The 17,016-nt window shown below is 35.3% G+C and overlaps 1 protein-coding gene across 1 annotated transcript in view; it reads right to left on the reverse strand.

Moving 5' to 3' along the window:
* Positions 1-2,266: 2,266 nt before the first annotated feature.
* Positions 2,267-17,016, reverse strand: part of Nrk (Nik related kinase) — a 135,474-nt gene continuing 120,724 nt past the window's right edge. Inside the window, exons 22-28 of the mRNA XM_055607309.1 lie at positions 16,427-16,585; positions 15,604-15,708; positions 13,948-14,090; positions 13,553-13,702; positions 10,340-10,499; positions 6,458-6,597; positions 2,267-2,362 (exon numbers count right to left, since the gene is read on the reverse strand). Of these exons, the coding sequence (XP_055463284.1) occupies positions 2,267-2,362; positions 6,458-6,597; positions 10,340-10,499; positions 13,553-13,702; positions 13,948-14,090; positions 15,604-15,708; positions 16,427-16,585 (953 nt within the window). The remainder of the gene's footprint in view (positions 2,363-6,457; positions 6,598-10,339; positions 10,500-13,552; positions 13,703-13,947; positions 14,091-15,603; positions 15,709-16,426; positions 16,586-17,016) is intronic.

Below are 17,016 nucleotides of genomic sequence, written 5' to 3' on the forward strand. Positions count from 1 at the left end.
ATAATATTGTCCCACCTTGTTTCACATGCCAAAAGCTATTAAAATACCCCACAAGGTTTACACTTAAGTGGGAAATACTCATTAGTGATGTTGAGTACTAATGAACTACTTCAAATATTTCAATCTTTTATAGTAGGCCACTCTATGCTTGAATCTCCTTTCTTCTTGCAAGGTACCAAGTTTCTTTTGTTCATTAACATTTTAGCCTTCAAAGCCTAGCAATTCATTGATAATCTTTCCTGTGTAGTTGCTTTGGAGCAACATTGTAGATTCTGTTTGCTTTTTCCTGTGCTTGCTGGAATAAGTGCCACAGAGAACAATGGGAGCTGAATTGTTAAAATAGTTGTGTGTGTGTATGTGTGTGTGTGTGTGTGTGTGTATGTATGTATGTATGTGCATGTATTATTGTCTTAAAGATATAATTTTAAGATAAAATGTATTATGAGCTTGTCAGTAAATATTGTGAAGAAAAAAATAATTCTTAAAAGGCTTGTTCCTACATACTACGTAAATGATAAAAAAATTTCTGAAACTCCAACATAGCAAGCTCCATTTGCTCAGCGATGAGGTACTTGCACGCTGTTCTCCATGGCCTTTTGGTGTACAAAGAATTTTAAAAGAAAACTACTTCTAAGGTATTAATTTGACATTAAAATTTGCTTATTTAAAATAACTACTGAACTTAAAAAAAAATTTGAATTGTAAACACTCAAGGATAAGCCAGTTTTAGGATCACATTAGTGTGTCACAGTAACAGAAATGTGAATCACATTTTACTTGTGGATTCAGGTTCTCTTATAATCTGAACACTGAGTTACTTACACTCTTGACAGAAGTCATTGGGAAAATCCAAATCTTCATTTCTAGCACAAAGGTGCCAGGAAATGAAATACTATCAGGAAATCACACACAGTCAGCTAGCTGCTTTTGTTTTGGTTAACCAGGTAGTTTAAAAATTATTATCCTACTAGCAAAGTCTTCACATTTTAGAAGAAGAACTAGAGGATTTATTGAGGTATACTTTGTGGTAAGTTCTGTAGCTTTCACTGTAGCCCCAGAACTAACCATGGCATTGAGGATGGATAGGTATAAATCACACTTTTTTTAATCAGGTAGCAGTTACCATAGGTGTTCAAATATCTCCTATTTTGGCATCTATAAAATATTTGGATATGAACTGGCATGGATTTAACTATTTGCAGACTTTGATATACAATGAATGTTATATTTTTCTAAAATGTCTAATTTATAATACCTGAAACAAATGACTCTAAATTTGAGATTATCACCTTGACTACCTTAATCTGAGTTTATAGTAATAAAAATTTGAAAATACAATTTTTAACCATCAAGGTTCCTTTCATTTTGATACATTGCTCTGTTTAATAGTTGGAAGGGCATTTTACATAGTTTAATGTAGAAGTGGAAAAATACTTAATGCTGTTTGATGATCACAGTGTTGGCTACATAATAGAATTTAGAACTCAGCCAATTTTGGAGACAGAATTTGACGCCTACTTTGAAGTATTAAAAAATACTTTCTACAGTACATGTGTATTGGAGTTCAGTCCTGTATTCAAGCTAGTAAAGATATTGTTTGGTACTTTGTATAAACAGCTATTGCACATATTTGGGGCTGCTGGGGGTGGGGGGGAGTACCAAGCATCTGAGGTTTTCTTTTTATATGTAGAAAACCTGTTAAACAAGGGACAGGAAAAATTCACAACTGGTCTCCAGCTGTGGATTTATTATGAAAAAGAATTAGATGGCATATCACTCTTGATGCCTGTAATTATCTTTTTGAATGCAGGTTGTTCAACCTTAGTCTGGGTTATAAAAGCCATTATTTTTTTCATCTAATAATCTAACCTTTGCTTGGAAAATTAATGGACATATTTTTTTTTTCTTTTGGAAAACTTATTTAGGGCCAAGTTTTTTGAAAGCCACTGATAAAGTAATTTATAGCAGGTTTCTTTACTCCATGTTGTAAATCTGAATACAGATAGTATCCAAAGTGTCCTAAGAGAAATGTATGAATTCACAGTAACAAAAGTTACAGAGGTTGTGCAAAACATATTGTACACCACTGGAGTACATAGAGCTTGCTATAGTTAATTTTATTTATAAAGCTGGATTTCTCAGCTATTCTGTGCTACATTAAAAGTTTTTGATTAAACTGTTCTCTAATGATAAAACTCAAACGTTAAGATGCAATGGCATTGATATAAATGTATTCGATATAAATGTTGTAAATCACTGGAACCTTTTAAACAGCATAATTTCTTTTGAGCTCTTCAAGTTTTCCAAGGGTCATAAAGTAAACCCGGCTGTGGCGATTGTTCAGTATAGAAGCAAAAAACAGCTTTAAAAAAATAATAAGAGAAAATCATCATTAGTGAGTTTCTTTTTTTATTCAGTTTTTTTGTTTTTAATTTTTTAAAATAATTTTTTATATTAATCACAGGTTATATACTTTGTATCCCAGCCATAACCCCCTCCCTTATTCCCTTCCAATCTCACCCTCCTTCATTCATCCCCTCCCTGCCCCTCTCTAAGTCCACTGATAGGGGAGGTCCTCCTCTCCTTCCATCTGACCCTAGCTTATCAGGTCTCCTCAGGACTGGCTACAATGTCCTCCTCTGTCCTAGCAAGGGTGCTCCTCCCTCAGGGCCAGGAGAGGAGTAAAGGAGCCAGTCATTGAGTTCATGTCAGAAATAGTTCCTGTTCCCCTTACTAGGAAACCCACTTGAATACTGAACTACCATGGGCTACATATGATTGGGGGTTATAAGTTATATCCATACATGGTCCTTGGTTGGAGAAACAGTTTGTTAAAAGACCCCTGCGCCCACCAGATATATTTACTCCTTGTGGCCCTCAGTGGTAGGCTCCTATCTTGTTATTTGTTTTCTCCTACTTCCAATGTCCATCCCATTTGCATTTCTGAGTGAGGATTGATCATCTTACTCAGGGTCCTCTATCTTGTTTATCTACTTTAGGTGAACAGATTTTAGTATGTTTATCCTATCTTATACGTCTAGTACTCACTTATAAGTGAATATATGCTGTGTGTGTGTCTTTCTTGCCCTGGGATGCCTCACTCAGGATGATCTTTTCTAGACCTGACCATTTGCCTGCAAATGTCATGATTTCCTTGTTTTTAATTGCTGAGTAGTGTTCCATTGTATAAAAGTACCACATGATTTCTGTATCCATTCCTCCGTTGATAGACATCTGTTTTTTTTTTTTTTTTTTTTTTTTTTCAGGTTTTGGCTATTACGAATAAAGCTACTACGAACATGGTTGAGCAAATGTCCTTGTTGTGTACTTGAGCCTACTTTGGATATATACCTAGGAGAGGTCTAGGCCCCCTGCTAAAGTTTAGCCCATAGGCAGCTCCGTCTCCATGTAGGATTCCCTAGTAAGGGGACCAGGGCCTGTCTCTTATGTGGACTCTTTTGCCTGCTTCTTGATCACTTCCCCCTGCTGGGGTGGCCTTGCCAGAAGAAGACGATTCAGGAAGTACTAATGAGATGTGATAGTCTGGGGTCATATGTGATAGTTGGGGTCAGAAAGGAAGAAGGCTCCCCCTTTCTGAGGATTGGGGGAGGGAAATGGGGAAAAGAGGGAGGGACAGGGACCAGGATGAAATGAGGGAGGGGGCTATGATTGGAATGTAAAAAAGATAAATTAAAATTTAATAAAACTATATGAGAAAGAAAGAAAAGCAAGTAAGCAAGCAAAAAAAAAGTTAAAAAAACAACATATCAAGTAATCCAATTTAATAAAATGGGGTACAGAGCTAAACAGAATTCTCAATAGTGAAATGTTCAATGACAGAGAAACACTTAAAGAAATGCTCAGTGTCCTTAGTTATCAGGGAAATGCAAATCAAAACAACCCTGAGATTTCACCTTACACCCATCAGAATGGCTAAGATAAAAAAAACTCAAGTGACAATGCATGCTGGAAAGGATGTGGAGAAAGAGAAACTCTCCTCCATTGCTGGTGGGAATGTAAACTTGTACAACCATTTTGGAAATCAATCTGGTGCATTCTCACACAATTAGGAATAGAGCTTCCTCAAGATCCAGCTACACCACTCCTTGGCATATATCCAAAATATGCTCAACTATGCAACAGGGACATTTTTTTCATCCATGTTCGTAGCAGCTTTATTTGTAATTGCTAGAATCTGGAAACAACCCAGATGTCCCTCAACAGAGGAATGGATACAGAAATTGTGGTACATTTACACAATAGAGTACTACTTAGCAATTAAAAACAAGGCAATCATGAAATTTGCAGGCAAATGGTGGAAACTAGAAGAGATCAGCCTGAGTGAGGTATCCCAGAAGCAGAAAGACACACATTGTATATACTCACTTATAAGTAGATATTAGAAATATACGATAAACATACTAAAATTTCTACACCTTAAGAAGCTAAGCAAGATGGAGGACCCTGGGTGAAAGAATCAATCCTTATTCAGAAAAGCACACAGGACAGACATCAGAAGAGGGAGAAAACAGGGAACAGGACAGGAGCCTACCACAGAGGTCTCCTGAAAGACCCTACCCAGCAGGGTATCAAAGCAGATGCTGAGGCTCATAGAAAAACTTTGGGCAGAGTGCAGGGAATCTTATGAAAGAAGTAGAAGATAGAAAGATCTGGAGGGGACAGGAGCTCCACAAGGAGAGTGACAGAACCAAAATATCTGGGGCAAGTGGTCTTTTTGAGACTGGTGCTCTAAAGAAAGACCATGTATGGAGATTATCAGTGAGTTTCTAATCAATTTAAACTCAATAATCAATAAACAAAATTGTTAAGTTCCAGAATGTAATTATAATTTTCTGAAATTAAATTATTAAACCATTTTGAACAACTTTTCTTTATTTTAAGAAACGTAAATTTAATTAATCTGGAATTTAAATTACTTATTTCAAATCTGTACTATAGTCCATATTGTTATAATTTATATAGTTTATTATTTTGGCTTTGTGTTCACTTTGAAAATTTATTCTTGGAGATCTTGATAAATCTGCACAACGAATTATGATCACATGGTTACTTCTCCTTCAATTACCTCTGGACCCTCTCAACATGTTTCTTCCCATACTCCCGTCTTCTTTTTAAAACTTATAACCTGCTCGGTCCAGTCAGTGTTGACCATACATGAACAAATGTGAGGCTACCCACTGGAACTACCAGTGGCCACTCCCTGCAGTCCACCAAAGACTAATGACTTTTCTTTCCTTATCAGGCACCAGCTCCCATAGAACTATTGTAGATGACGTTCATCTGCCTAAGCTCCTTATTAGTCTTGGTTAACAATACCTTCTTTTAGCTGAGACAGCTTCTAAAATAGCAACATAGAGCCTAACATATAATTATATATTCAACAAAAGTAAGTAATTTTTCTTTCTTTTGTTCTTGGAATATGCTGAAAGATAGAACTGGAAGATTTACAAAAAGCAAAGAAATGCTGGTAAGGAGATGGCAGAAAAGCAGTCCTCATACACTCTTGGTGTGAGTGTAAATTATTATAGCCATTGTGAAAAGTACAATGAGTGAAAATTCCTCAAAAAAAAAAAACCCCTAAAAAAACTCCCCACATGATCAGGCTCTCACATATTAGTATATGTCTACCACAGACATTTATATACCTACAGTTATTAGAGCATTATCCACAATAACTTTGGAGTCAGCTAGACACCTGTCTACAAAGTAATGGATAAAAATAATGAAACTGTTCATTTTCAGCATATGAGAACTAGAGAATTTACATTAAGTGCAATAAGCTTAAAAACTAAATTTGATGCTTTCTTTCATATATTAAAGCTAAGAAATCAATCTTGAGGTTAGGAGTGAGGCAAATAAAGAGAACATAGATCTGATTAGTGCACACAGAAGGCACACACTAAAATATCACAATGAGTGTCATCAATATGTGATTAAATTATGGTAATACATAAATCATTCTAAAAGGCAGATTTGCTCTCATATTTTTTGCTTAAATTTCTTGGTATGAAAATGAAAAGGATCGTGGATAAAAAATAATGAAAGAGTTCATGCCAAATAAAATATCAGAGATTAACTAGGATATAACTAGAGATTTTGTTTTTTTACTTTGATAATAGGTTCTGTTGAAACAAAATTACTAACTCTGTTTTACTGCATAAAAAGAAGAAACTTTATTTTTTTCAAGACAGAGTTTCTCTGTGTAGCCTTGACTGTACTGGACTCATTTTGTCGATCAGGCTGGCCTCTAACTCACAGAGATCTGTCTGCCTTTGCAAGTGCTGGAATTACAGGTGTGTGCCAATATGCCCTGTGGAAAATTGCTTTTGTTAACAGTGTGCCTATTATTCCTTGATTAATTTTAATGCTTAGTTTGTTTTTTCTTTTTCTTTTCTTTTCTTTTTTTTTTCTCTCTACTGAAGGGTGTAGATTATACCTTGTCACCACGGCCACACAGAAATCGCAGTTTCTTGATTGACCTGCGCTTCAGCTCATTTTCAAGAATACTTGACTGCAGAGAGCGCACTTCGATAGCCTTTTGGTCCCATCCAGTGATTCTCTGTGTGCACTCAAAAGCTACAATACAAATGGAAAGTTTAAAAGAACAGTTATTTTTGTAGCTTAGATATAAAAACATAACCAGAGTTAAATATTACGAAGCTCATAGTTGTAGATTAGGTTATACGCATTTGTTTTTTTTACCTTATTCTGAGGTCTACCATTTTAGAGATTTTGCTGCATAGGCCTGGTGTTCTACAGATTCCACAGTGATCAACACTGACTTTCTATATCTTTGTTAATGTTTGTATTTGTATACTGTAAGACTACAGAAAAACCCAAGAGTTAATGACTCTATAGATATTCAGATCAATCCATGGCTTAAAAAATTTTCATACTGTAGGTGAGATACAATATCACACCAGATACAAATTGAAGTTTCTGAATAAAGAGCTGGCTTTTCAACAAAAATTAAAACTGTTATATAATGTCATTCAAATAATGATGTTAGTAACCCAAATTTAATTGAATAAATTTTCCTGTTGTAAGCAGAACTGAGTGTAATTTTATACACTTAAGGCTTTTTCCTGCTAGGAAAAATTGTATGTCATTTTAAACTTTTTATATTTGTTTTATAATCCACTGTGACAATATCATTTTTAAATATACCACCTGAAAGCAGAACTGTAATTATAAAAAGTCCATATACTCAGTTGATTCAGTGAAGTATTTTATAGCTTAAGAAACAACATTATTAACTGTTTCACTTTTAAGTTTTTATTCTTTATGACGTTTACAGGGAAGAAAATTTCCATACATAAATTAAATTGTAACATTTTTATTTTATTTTGCTTTTCTTTTTTTCTTCTTTCTTTTTTATATTAATTACAGTTTATTCTCTTTGTATTCCAGCTGTAGTCCCCTCCTTCATTCCCTCCCAATCTCACCCTCCCTCCCTCATCTCCTCCCATGTCCCTCTCCAAGTCCACTGATAGGGGAGGTCCTCCTCCTCTTCCATCTGACCCTAGCCTATTAGGTCTCATCAGGACTGGCTGCATTATTTTCCTTCGTGGCCTGGAAAGGCTACTCCCCCCTCAGGGGGAGGTGATCAAAGAGCCAGCCACTGAGTTCATGTCAGAAAAGTCCCTTTTCCCCTTAGTAGGGAACCCACTTGGATACTGAGTTGCCATGAGCTACATCTGTACAGGGGTTCTAGGATATCTCCATGAATTGTCCTTGGTTGGAGTAACTAACAAATGTACAGTGTGAGCAATGTTGTGCCTGTTTTTTTTATTACAATTCAAATTACTTGTATAAATTTGATTTTGAGATTGTAATTAAATTACTATCACATTTTGACTAAGAAAAAAGCTGTTCTTAAATTTTGTTATTGGCTATAGAGAGAGATGGAGGGGACAGAAATAGAACAAGGAGACCAAAAAAAAAAAAAAAAACTAAAAGATCTGATACCAGGGCATCCTGCAGAGACTGATGCACCAATGGAGGACCATTCATGGAGAGGACCTAGCCCCCCTGCTCAGATGTTGCCATTGGCAGCTCTGTCTCTATGGGGATCTCTGAGTGAGGGGAGCAGGGGCAGCCTCTATCATGAACTCAGTTGAGTGCTCTCTGATCACTTGCTCCTGATGATGCAGCCTTGCCAGGCCATGAAGGAAGAGGATCCAGGCAGTCCTGATGAGACTTGAAAAGCTATGAGCAGATGGCAATAATGGAGAACTCCACCTTTTAGTGGATTACAAGAATGGGATGAGGGGAAGAGGGAGGGAGAATGGGACTGGGAGAGTTGAGGGAGGGGGCTTCAATCAGGGTAAATAATGAAGAAATTGTGAAGAAAAATAATAAAAATTAAACATAATTTTGTTAGTGTAAATTCAAGCCAGAATTAAATGTTCCACAAGAAATATGAAGAACCAGTGACGTGAGTTACAGAAACTAGTAACAGATTTAACTTATATGAATTTGAATATTTTTACTCCTGTGACTACTATATTAAAATAGCATTATTTTCAACAGCCACACAGAGTAAAGGTTTCTAATTTAACACAGTCTGACTACTGAGTTCATTTTCACAGATCTGCCACTTAACATAGAAAATTATGAAACTAGTTTACTTTCTGAAATGGTACTCTGAAATCTGGAAGTAGAGATTTTTGGGAAAACTTTCTGCAATTCTTAAATTTCTATACATTTGTTTTGTCTTTGTTATTGAAAAACATCATAGTAAAAGAAATGTAAATTTTAGTTTAGGAAAATGTAGTTTTAAGCTGTTTGCAAACAGCAAGTTGTTTTGAAATTGAAAACAGATTGAACTGTTTCCTTCATTATCAGTGTTATATTCTCAGTATGCACTAAACAAACCAAAAATATCATATATTTGTAGTGCTGATTTATTTTATATATGCATGCCATTCAAATTCTACCAACTGAAAATAGCTTTTTGATTTAGGTTAGAAATCTTCTTGCCCGAGGACAAGTGATATTGTAAACAACTTTGAAGATGCCTTTTAAACCTACTATGATCATCTAGCAGGTTGAATATTAGGGTTCTGCTCAGTTTCCCATTTGAACTTAGCTACCTGATTTTCAATTTCGGTTCATGTATTTTTGAGTTTCTGGGGCTGGATCTCTGTGCTTTGCACATTCTAGGCAGGTATTCTTTCAATAGGCTGCAGCATTAGTTCCTACTTGACACATTGTTCCCAAAAGTACCACAACAAAAGATGGAATGAACATGACTCATTGCCTTTACTTTCTTTTGCCCTAGAGTCATCAATTTGTACTACAAACATTTAGCGTGTCACTTATAATGGTTTTCAACCCTCTGTGAATTCTTACCCTTTTGAAGAAATTAGAGCAGGTTTTCAGGACAATCCTTAACATTGACTATGTATAAAAAAGTTAAAGGATTCTGCAGATGCAATGCAAAAATCTATCACCCCGTATAAAAGTTGTCCAAAAAGGAGTTCATTTAAATTGGTCATTTAGACAATGTGGTGTCGCTTATACCGACTTTACAGATATTTTAGAGGATTATAACCTCTGGACAAACAGCTTTTCTTTCCCTTTATCTTTTTTATATAATCCACTCTGTGTCTCTAAACACACACACACACACACACACACACACAGACACACATGCACAGACACGCATGCACACACACACACACACTTCCACAGAGAGAGCTGTCATTCATCTTATCATTCTACCCTCTCTAATACTTTAACTGTTTTTATGTATCCTATCCTGTTCTCTAGTAACCAAATGGTCAAACAGCTTTTCCTTTTTTTATAACTCATTCTGTCTCTGCAAACACACACAGACACACATGTACAAACACACAGACACACACACTCACAGAGCTGTCATTCATCTTATCTTTCTACCCTCTGTCCTTGCTAATATCTTAACTATATTCTGTCCTGTAGTCCCCAAACCTTTGGAACATACAAAAGAATCTCAATTTAGTTATTTTAATTTGCCAGACCAACACTCCTGCTCTGTTCAGGGAGAAAAAGTGCTTTATTTTGAAAAAGCAGAATTCTCCATGTTGCCTGAGTTGTAGATATTTCAGCCAGTTCTATCTGTCTTTTATATAAAGACTTCACACAGATACTACTCTGTAAACAGAACGCTGAAGACGAAACAAAATAGAAGCATTTTCTTTAAATGTGTAAGACTTTAAATAAAGACTTGTTGCTTTAAGAATAAAAACGATTCAGGAAACCTTATTTAGGACATATTTTCATCCTGTTAAAGCTACTCTGGATCATCTGTGAGAAAAAGAAATTTTGTACATACCTACAGATGATGGTATGTCTTTCCACACGTCAAGGATCTTCCTCAAGAGTTGTTCATTTGCTTCCTCAGAAGCAGTTTCAGCATTGAAGGTGAGCATCACGCCAATTCCCAAGCGATCAGGTAAAATGACGAGATTCTGTGATATAATGATTTCAAGGGACTGAGATTATGTTTCTTAAAGATTTTTGTGTCAAGCATTTAATCACTATTATGTTAACTGAGACAAATATTACTTTCATTGAAGACCAAACGATGTTCAAAGTGCATGGAGGAAAGTAACATCTGTTTCTAAATTCAATAGAATGAAATAAACTGAACAGTTGAGAAGATTTCCTTTATGTTACACAGCCATCAGTTTTAAAATTCTCTTTTTTATTTAGGATAATTATTTGGGGGGGGGGATAAAGATGTTTCTCTAACACAGAGAAATTTCTTGAAATGCCACAGAGAGAATTGTGTATTGCCATAAGAAAATAATACAGTCCTGAATTTAACATTTATTTAAAAAATTAAGCAAGATTTTTATAATGAATGTGTGATCCAAGTAATAAATCATATACATAATTCTCAGTCACCAGAAAATTTATGAAAGAAGGAAAATAAACTTTAAATAGCTTGAGAGTAATATGTTTTAAGGAGCAGCTTTTAATCTTGTTCATAATTTATTTTCTTATTTGTCCCCTTTTCAAGAAAATGTAGAATTTCTCATCCAATTCACATGTTAAAATAGTCTTGATATGCAAATTCAGAAGTATTTGTCGACAGAATAAAGAAATATTAAGAGATAACTAAGTATTTGTAAATGTCCAGATTCATAAATGGAACAAAACCTGCTTAGAACACAGATATTATGGACATTGACAATATTTCTCTGAGAAATAATAAAATGTGTTCTTCCGCTATTTCTCCCAATTAGCAAGTTACAGGGGGTCGAGGAGAAGGTCAGAAACTATACTTGCCAAAGCCAGCGTATTCAGGCCAAGTGCTTGAGGCCATGTCTCAGCAACAACAATCCTCAAAACTAAAATGGGAATCCAGAGGTGAAACGCAATTTTAATGCGTTCCCTGGGTACTTGCATGAGCAGTTAAATCAAAAAACAGATAAGAATGAAAAAAATGCAAGAAATAATATTTTCTTAAGAAAATCTGTTTGGAATAACCCAGGACTGCTGCAAATCCAGACAGTCTCTGAGGCAATCCCCTTGCTTTCTTAGATGATTTCTGAAGCAACTGGACACTTTTCAGCATGTATAACTCTTCTGCCCCATTAAAGTCTTTGCAATCTAGCCCTTCTGAGAGAATATTATTTTTAGGACATTCTCTTTTGGTTGACACCCTCCACTCCCTTATATTAGAGTCCCCTATTTTAGTGGGTCAAGACACTAGATAATTTGTCTAAAAATATATATGAGGTATCCTAATTAGGTCAGAAAATGATTTGTAACATCTTTTCACATTCTTGGTTCTATAGTTAATTAACTGATTGTTTCTAAATACAAATAAATTCCTTGCTTAATGTTTAGATTTAAACCTCTTCAATGATTTTATTTTTCAAGACAGTGGCTCATATATCCCAGGCTGGCCGCGAATTCGCTAAATAGCCATAATTCTCTGAAACTTCTTGCCTACAGTTCCAAAGTTCTGGGATTACATGAGTACACTAATATGCCTGGGTTTTTTCCATAAATGTAAACTTAAACAAACATTCAAATATTTCTTATTTCACTGACTTCTGAGTGAAGGGATTTCTGTTATGATAAAATACAAGATGGAGAAAACTACAGAGACAACTGAAGAATAATACAGTTGCATAAACTTTTGTGGTTGTGACTGAGATTGTGTTTAATATTTTCACAGGACAAAAAAGGTAAATTATCAATATAGGCAACTACTTGGTCATTAGCTAATGATTGCTGCCTCACAAAATTCCTTTAGATATGTCTTCACCAATGTTTCAGAGATTGTTTTATGTAATTAAAAATTGATTTTATTAGGGACACAGATTATATTACTAAGGAATGGTCAAAACTTCACTCAAATGGGGTGATTTAAAGTACATAAATGTTTTGTTCAGGGATTTTATATAATGATAAGCTGCTAAAATTTTAATATTCAACAAACTCAATATCAAGAAAAGATAAAGCATAATACTGGTGGTAAAGGCATTCCTTTTAAATATAACTTCAACAGGAAAACTTTCATTTCTCCCACTAATATCTTGTTTGATGCATTTGGTGGGGTATGATATTATGATCAAGCTCTTTATATTTATGATGTACAACCATTTACAATACAGATCTTCGGTCTTATTTATAGATTAAAAATTGTGACAACAATTTTTAAAAATACTGAAAGTTTTCATCAGAAAGTCTGAAATATAGTAAATGAATTTTAAGATAACTTTCTCCCACTGAAGGGGGTACAGCTTTACCAGTCCACAAAGGAAGACAATGCAGCCAGTCCTGAAGAGATCTGATAGACTAGGGTCAGATGGAGGGGGAGGAGGACCTCCCCTATCAATGGACTTGGAAAGGGGCAGGGAGGAGATGAGGGAGGGAGGGTGGAGTTGGGAGGAAATGAGGGAGGGGGCTACAGCTGGGATACAAAGTGAATAAATGCAATTAAAATAAAAAGGACAAATTTTAAAAAGAAAGAAAAAGATAATTTGCTATATTCTGTAGCTAATGAAATAAAGAAGGGAGTACACATAATCATGTAATACTGTTATTGATTTCTTAACAAACTATATCAGTATATTAAGGGCATAGAAATATTAAACCCTATTGAAAAATATCCTAGAGGCAATTAGTATAAAAGTGCAAAGATGAATGGTTAGTGAATGTAGAACACAAAGCCATTAAAAGGAGGCAGACCTCAATTAGTTCCAGTTGATAGTGGCCAGATGGTGGTGTGGACCTGATATTATCAGATTTGGTTAATCACCAAATTAACTCTGGGTTTTAAATGTTACATGCATTCATTAACAACAAAATTATAATGGCCAAATAAAATCTGTCTGCAGATAGCATTTATATATCTGGATTATGAAATAATTAGTGATTTTTACTTATGCATCCACACTTTCTTCCATACTAATCTTCCATATTAGATCTCTATTGCAGTATTAGTTATACTTTAAATTATGGAGAATTTTGATAGAAAAATTCAAAGTGTTTTACAATAACTTCTAAGGATTTGAAGTTATTATCTTACGTTATTTGGCAAGGCCACATCAGACATAACTTCAGATTCTGCATCAATGATATGATATCCATTAGCTGAGCTGAAGAAAATCTTCAGTGTTTTCTCAGATCCAACAGCCAGGTCAACTGTCACTGGCTTAAGATCAAGAGTTGGAAACACCTGAAAGTAGAAAAGTAAATATGGCCAAAAGGCCAAAATGACATTCTGACTAAGGTAAATATTTTCCTATTCTTTTGCTATATTTATAAGTCTATAAAACTAAGATGGCTTGTTTATGATTGATAGAATGATTTATGAAACTGGGGATTGAATCTAGGGCTTCATACAACCTACAATGAGCAAATTGTTCTGACCCTCAGAACCACATGGCCTTGTTCTCTCATTAGCTGCCCTCAAAGTCTTGCCTTGAGCTTCAGCAAATGAAGGAGCTCATCTGGTCTCTTAAACCGGTTCGCTGGATCAGCTGCCTGTATTTTTGCCAATATTCGTATGTAAGCTTCATAGGACATGTAGTCTCCTTTGGAGTCTGCTGACTGATCAATGCATACTTGGTAAGGAATGAAAAAGGCCATATATATTAACCTAGGATGGACAGACTATACGCTAAAACTCCTGTGGTTTATAGTCCATGAAAACAAAAGAGCAAACAGGAGTCATTGTTGAGATTGGATTATGTGAAGGAGTGAGCATCATAGGATTCGTAATAATGTGGTCATGAGGTGGGCATCAAAAATTGAATGAGGATTTGGACAGGAACTGGTTAAATGTGCTGTTGGTACTTATTTCTTTGTTTTCCAGTTCCATACCAGGTAGCGCTGACAAGTCAGCAGACACCCAAGAATTAAGACATATCCAAATGTTGACAGCTGAGCCAAGACCCAATTTAGTCAGATCAGATCTGGAATTCTATACATGTCATGGTAGACTGATTGTTTGTATAGAAGTCTATCTGTAAAATGGTATACTGTGCAAATAGTGTAACTAGTTCTTGTAGAGTAGCCATATGCATTATACCATGATCAATGTATATAGGTGATGTTTGGGCCCCAAAATTAGAACATGTAAACAGATCCAGATGTAAGATAAAAATGTATCTCAAGAATATCTTTATTAACTATACCAAGATGTGGTCCTATCAGTGCTTTGTGAAATCTGTATGTGGGCCAAGTAGTTTAGTATCATGGAAAACATTTGTTAAAATCAGATTTTCAGGCCCTACTTCAGACACAATAACTCAGCCTGGAGTTGGGTCTGAGATCTAAACATTTAACAAAATGTTCCCACTGATTCTGATGCACATCATAGGCAAGACAAAAAGGCTGCTTGGCTTTTCTAAAAATCTATCTTATTTAAATAGAACTTTGGAACATTATATGTAATTTATCTATAGTCCTCAGTTCATGGGGAAGAAGTAAAAACAGCAGCAATTTGTTTGGGCCACTGGATGGTTAGTCTCCATAGCTGAGCTATACAAGTTCCATTCTGTTCCACTGTAAGATGTAAAGGGCACTGGTGGACCTACCCACTATGTTCCAGAGCAGCTCTACAGAGATATGTGTTTTACACTGGAAGAAATATAAACGATTATTTCCTTCCCTCACCCACCTATTGTTGCAATGATAGTTGAAGCAATGCTTTTCTCTTCCCACTTCCAATGTGGCTTCCTTAGTATCTCCATATCTTTTCTTACCTTCCCTCTGCTATCCACCCCCCACTAAAAGAAAGCCAGGACTTTCCCAGCTTCGGGTCATTGAGGTGACACTTGAAGCCTGTGTTTGGGCCTCTAGAAGAGAAGATCTTCATGTTGACTACAGGAAATGGGAGTGAGGAGTTGGTGGGGATGTCCTGTAAGGGGAGGGGCTGGGGACTTCCCTCAAATTCTCCCTTGCTGTGGCGCCTGTGGATTGTCTAAAAAGGGTTAAATGATAATTATTGACATGATATATTCAAATTGCAATAACTGTAGCCCCATGTTATATATTTCCATATTTATACTTCAAACTACTATTTCATTTATAATGTCTTAAGAAAAAATTGTGTGATGCAAATGAAGTGGTCACTCACTTTAATAGCAGTGCTTTCATCAAAGGACTTTGGTGCCCATGCATAAAGGTGAATTGATGATTTCAAAGCAACTGCAATATATGTTGTTTCTTCGTGTTGAACTATAATGGCAACATGCAAAACGTTATACCTCAGAATTAATAAGAGCAATCAGGTGTTTATATTTCACCTACATTACCAATTCTGCTTGAAGGGTCAATTGCTTCAGAGTAAAAGGAAACTGAGAGTAGAAGGGTTTTGATTCAGAGATGCAATACAATGGGACAACATTACTTCATACTTGTTGACAGATGAGAACAGAATTAGTAGGCCAAAGTTGATTATTACTGTATTTACAGAGATATACATGGAGAGATATAAAAACATAATATATGTTATAGGATATAAAAACATAATATAATGAGACATTAGGAGCAACAGTCTACAGATCACAGATAAACTCTAGGATTCATCATAAAGTTTCCTGGTCAATACTGAATGGATTATTTTATTGTTATTCAAAGGAAAGGAAATATCATATACATCACTGTAAGTAGCTCAAGATACATCAAGAACATTTATAGTGAGGAAAAAATACTTTCAAATATTAAGAGTGACCAGGAAAGAAAGAAAGAAGAAAGAAGACGTAACCAAATTTAACTCTAACAGCTATTTTATACAGTAGGTATGATTATATAGAAACAGCCTGGGAGACGCCTCAATGACATTAACTCATATTTTCACTCAAAATTGCAAATTCTTTGTCTTTTGCATTATGGATCTCTCCACATGAAGGGAAGCAGAAGCTATATAGCAGTATTAAATGTGAAATGGACGTACGGACACTGAAGTGCTCACAGCCAGTCAACTTATCAATAGCTTTACAGGTTTCCTCAGTCTTCAGCATTTCTTTCTGCCTTTTCTTACTTTCTGGATCATTATTCAGAATCTTGTTCCTCAGCCAAGTCAAATGATACACACGAAGTCTGTTCTTGTGTCCTGGTAGAAAAACATGCTGTCATTTCAATTCTTTCCCTTTATTCTCTAGAAATTCAAAGAAGTGGGGCTGCACTACAACTGAAACCAAATATTTGTTAAATAAAAGTCACTTTAAAAACTAATATGATATTAGACTCTTCTGTCTCCATTCCAAGAGATAATTAATTGAGTCCTATACTAGCTGCCTCTGTGTTTTTCCAAAGTGGATTTAAAATACTCCACTACAATATGTTAAGACTGTCTACAGGAAGCCAACCCAATTACTATTATTATTTTAAAGCCTTTATTTTTATATATTTATGATGTATAAATGGTATTTTATTCATGTCGACATTGGGAAATGGGCAAATTCATTACCTTAATTTTAAAATTTTCTTTATGGTGAGTAAATTAAAATTCCTCTCCTGTAACCATTTTGTGACACATAATGC

Source organism: Psammomys obesus, unplaced genomic scaffold (genome assembly GCF_907164565.1).
Source record: "Psammomys obesus unplaced genomic scaffold, mPsaObe1.curated_primary_1811, whole genome shotgun sequence".
NCBI classification, from domain to species: Eukaryota; Metazoa; Chordata; class Mammalia; order Rodentia; family Muridae; genus Psammomys; species Psammomys obesus.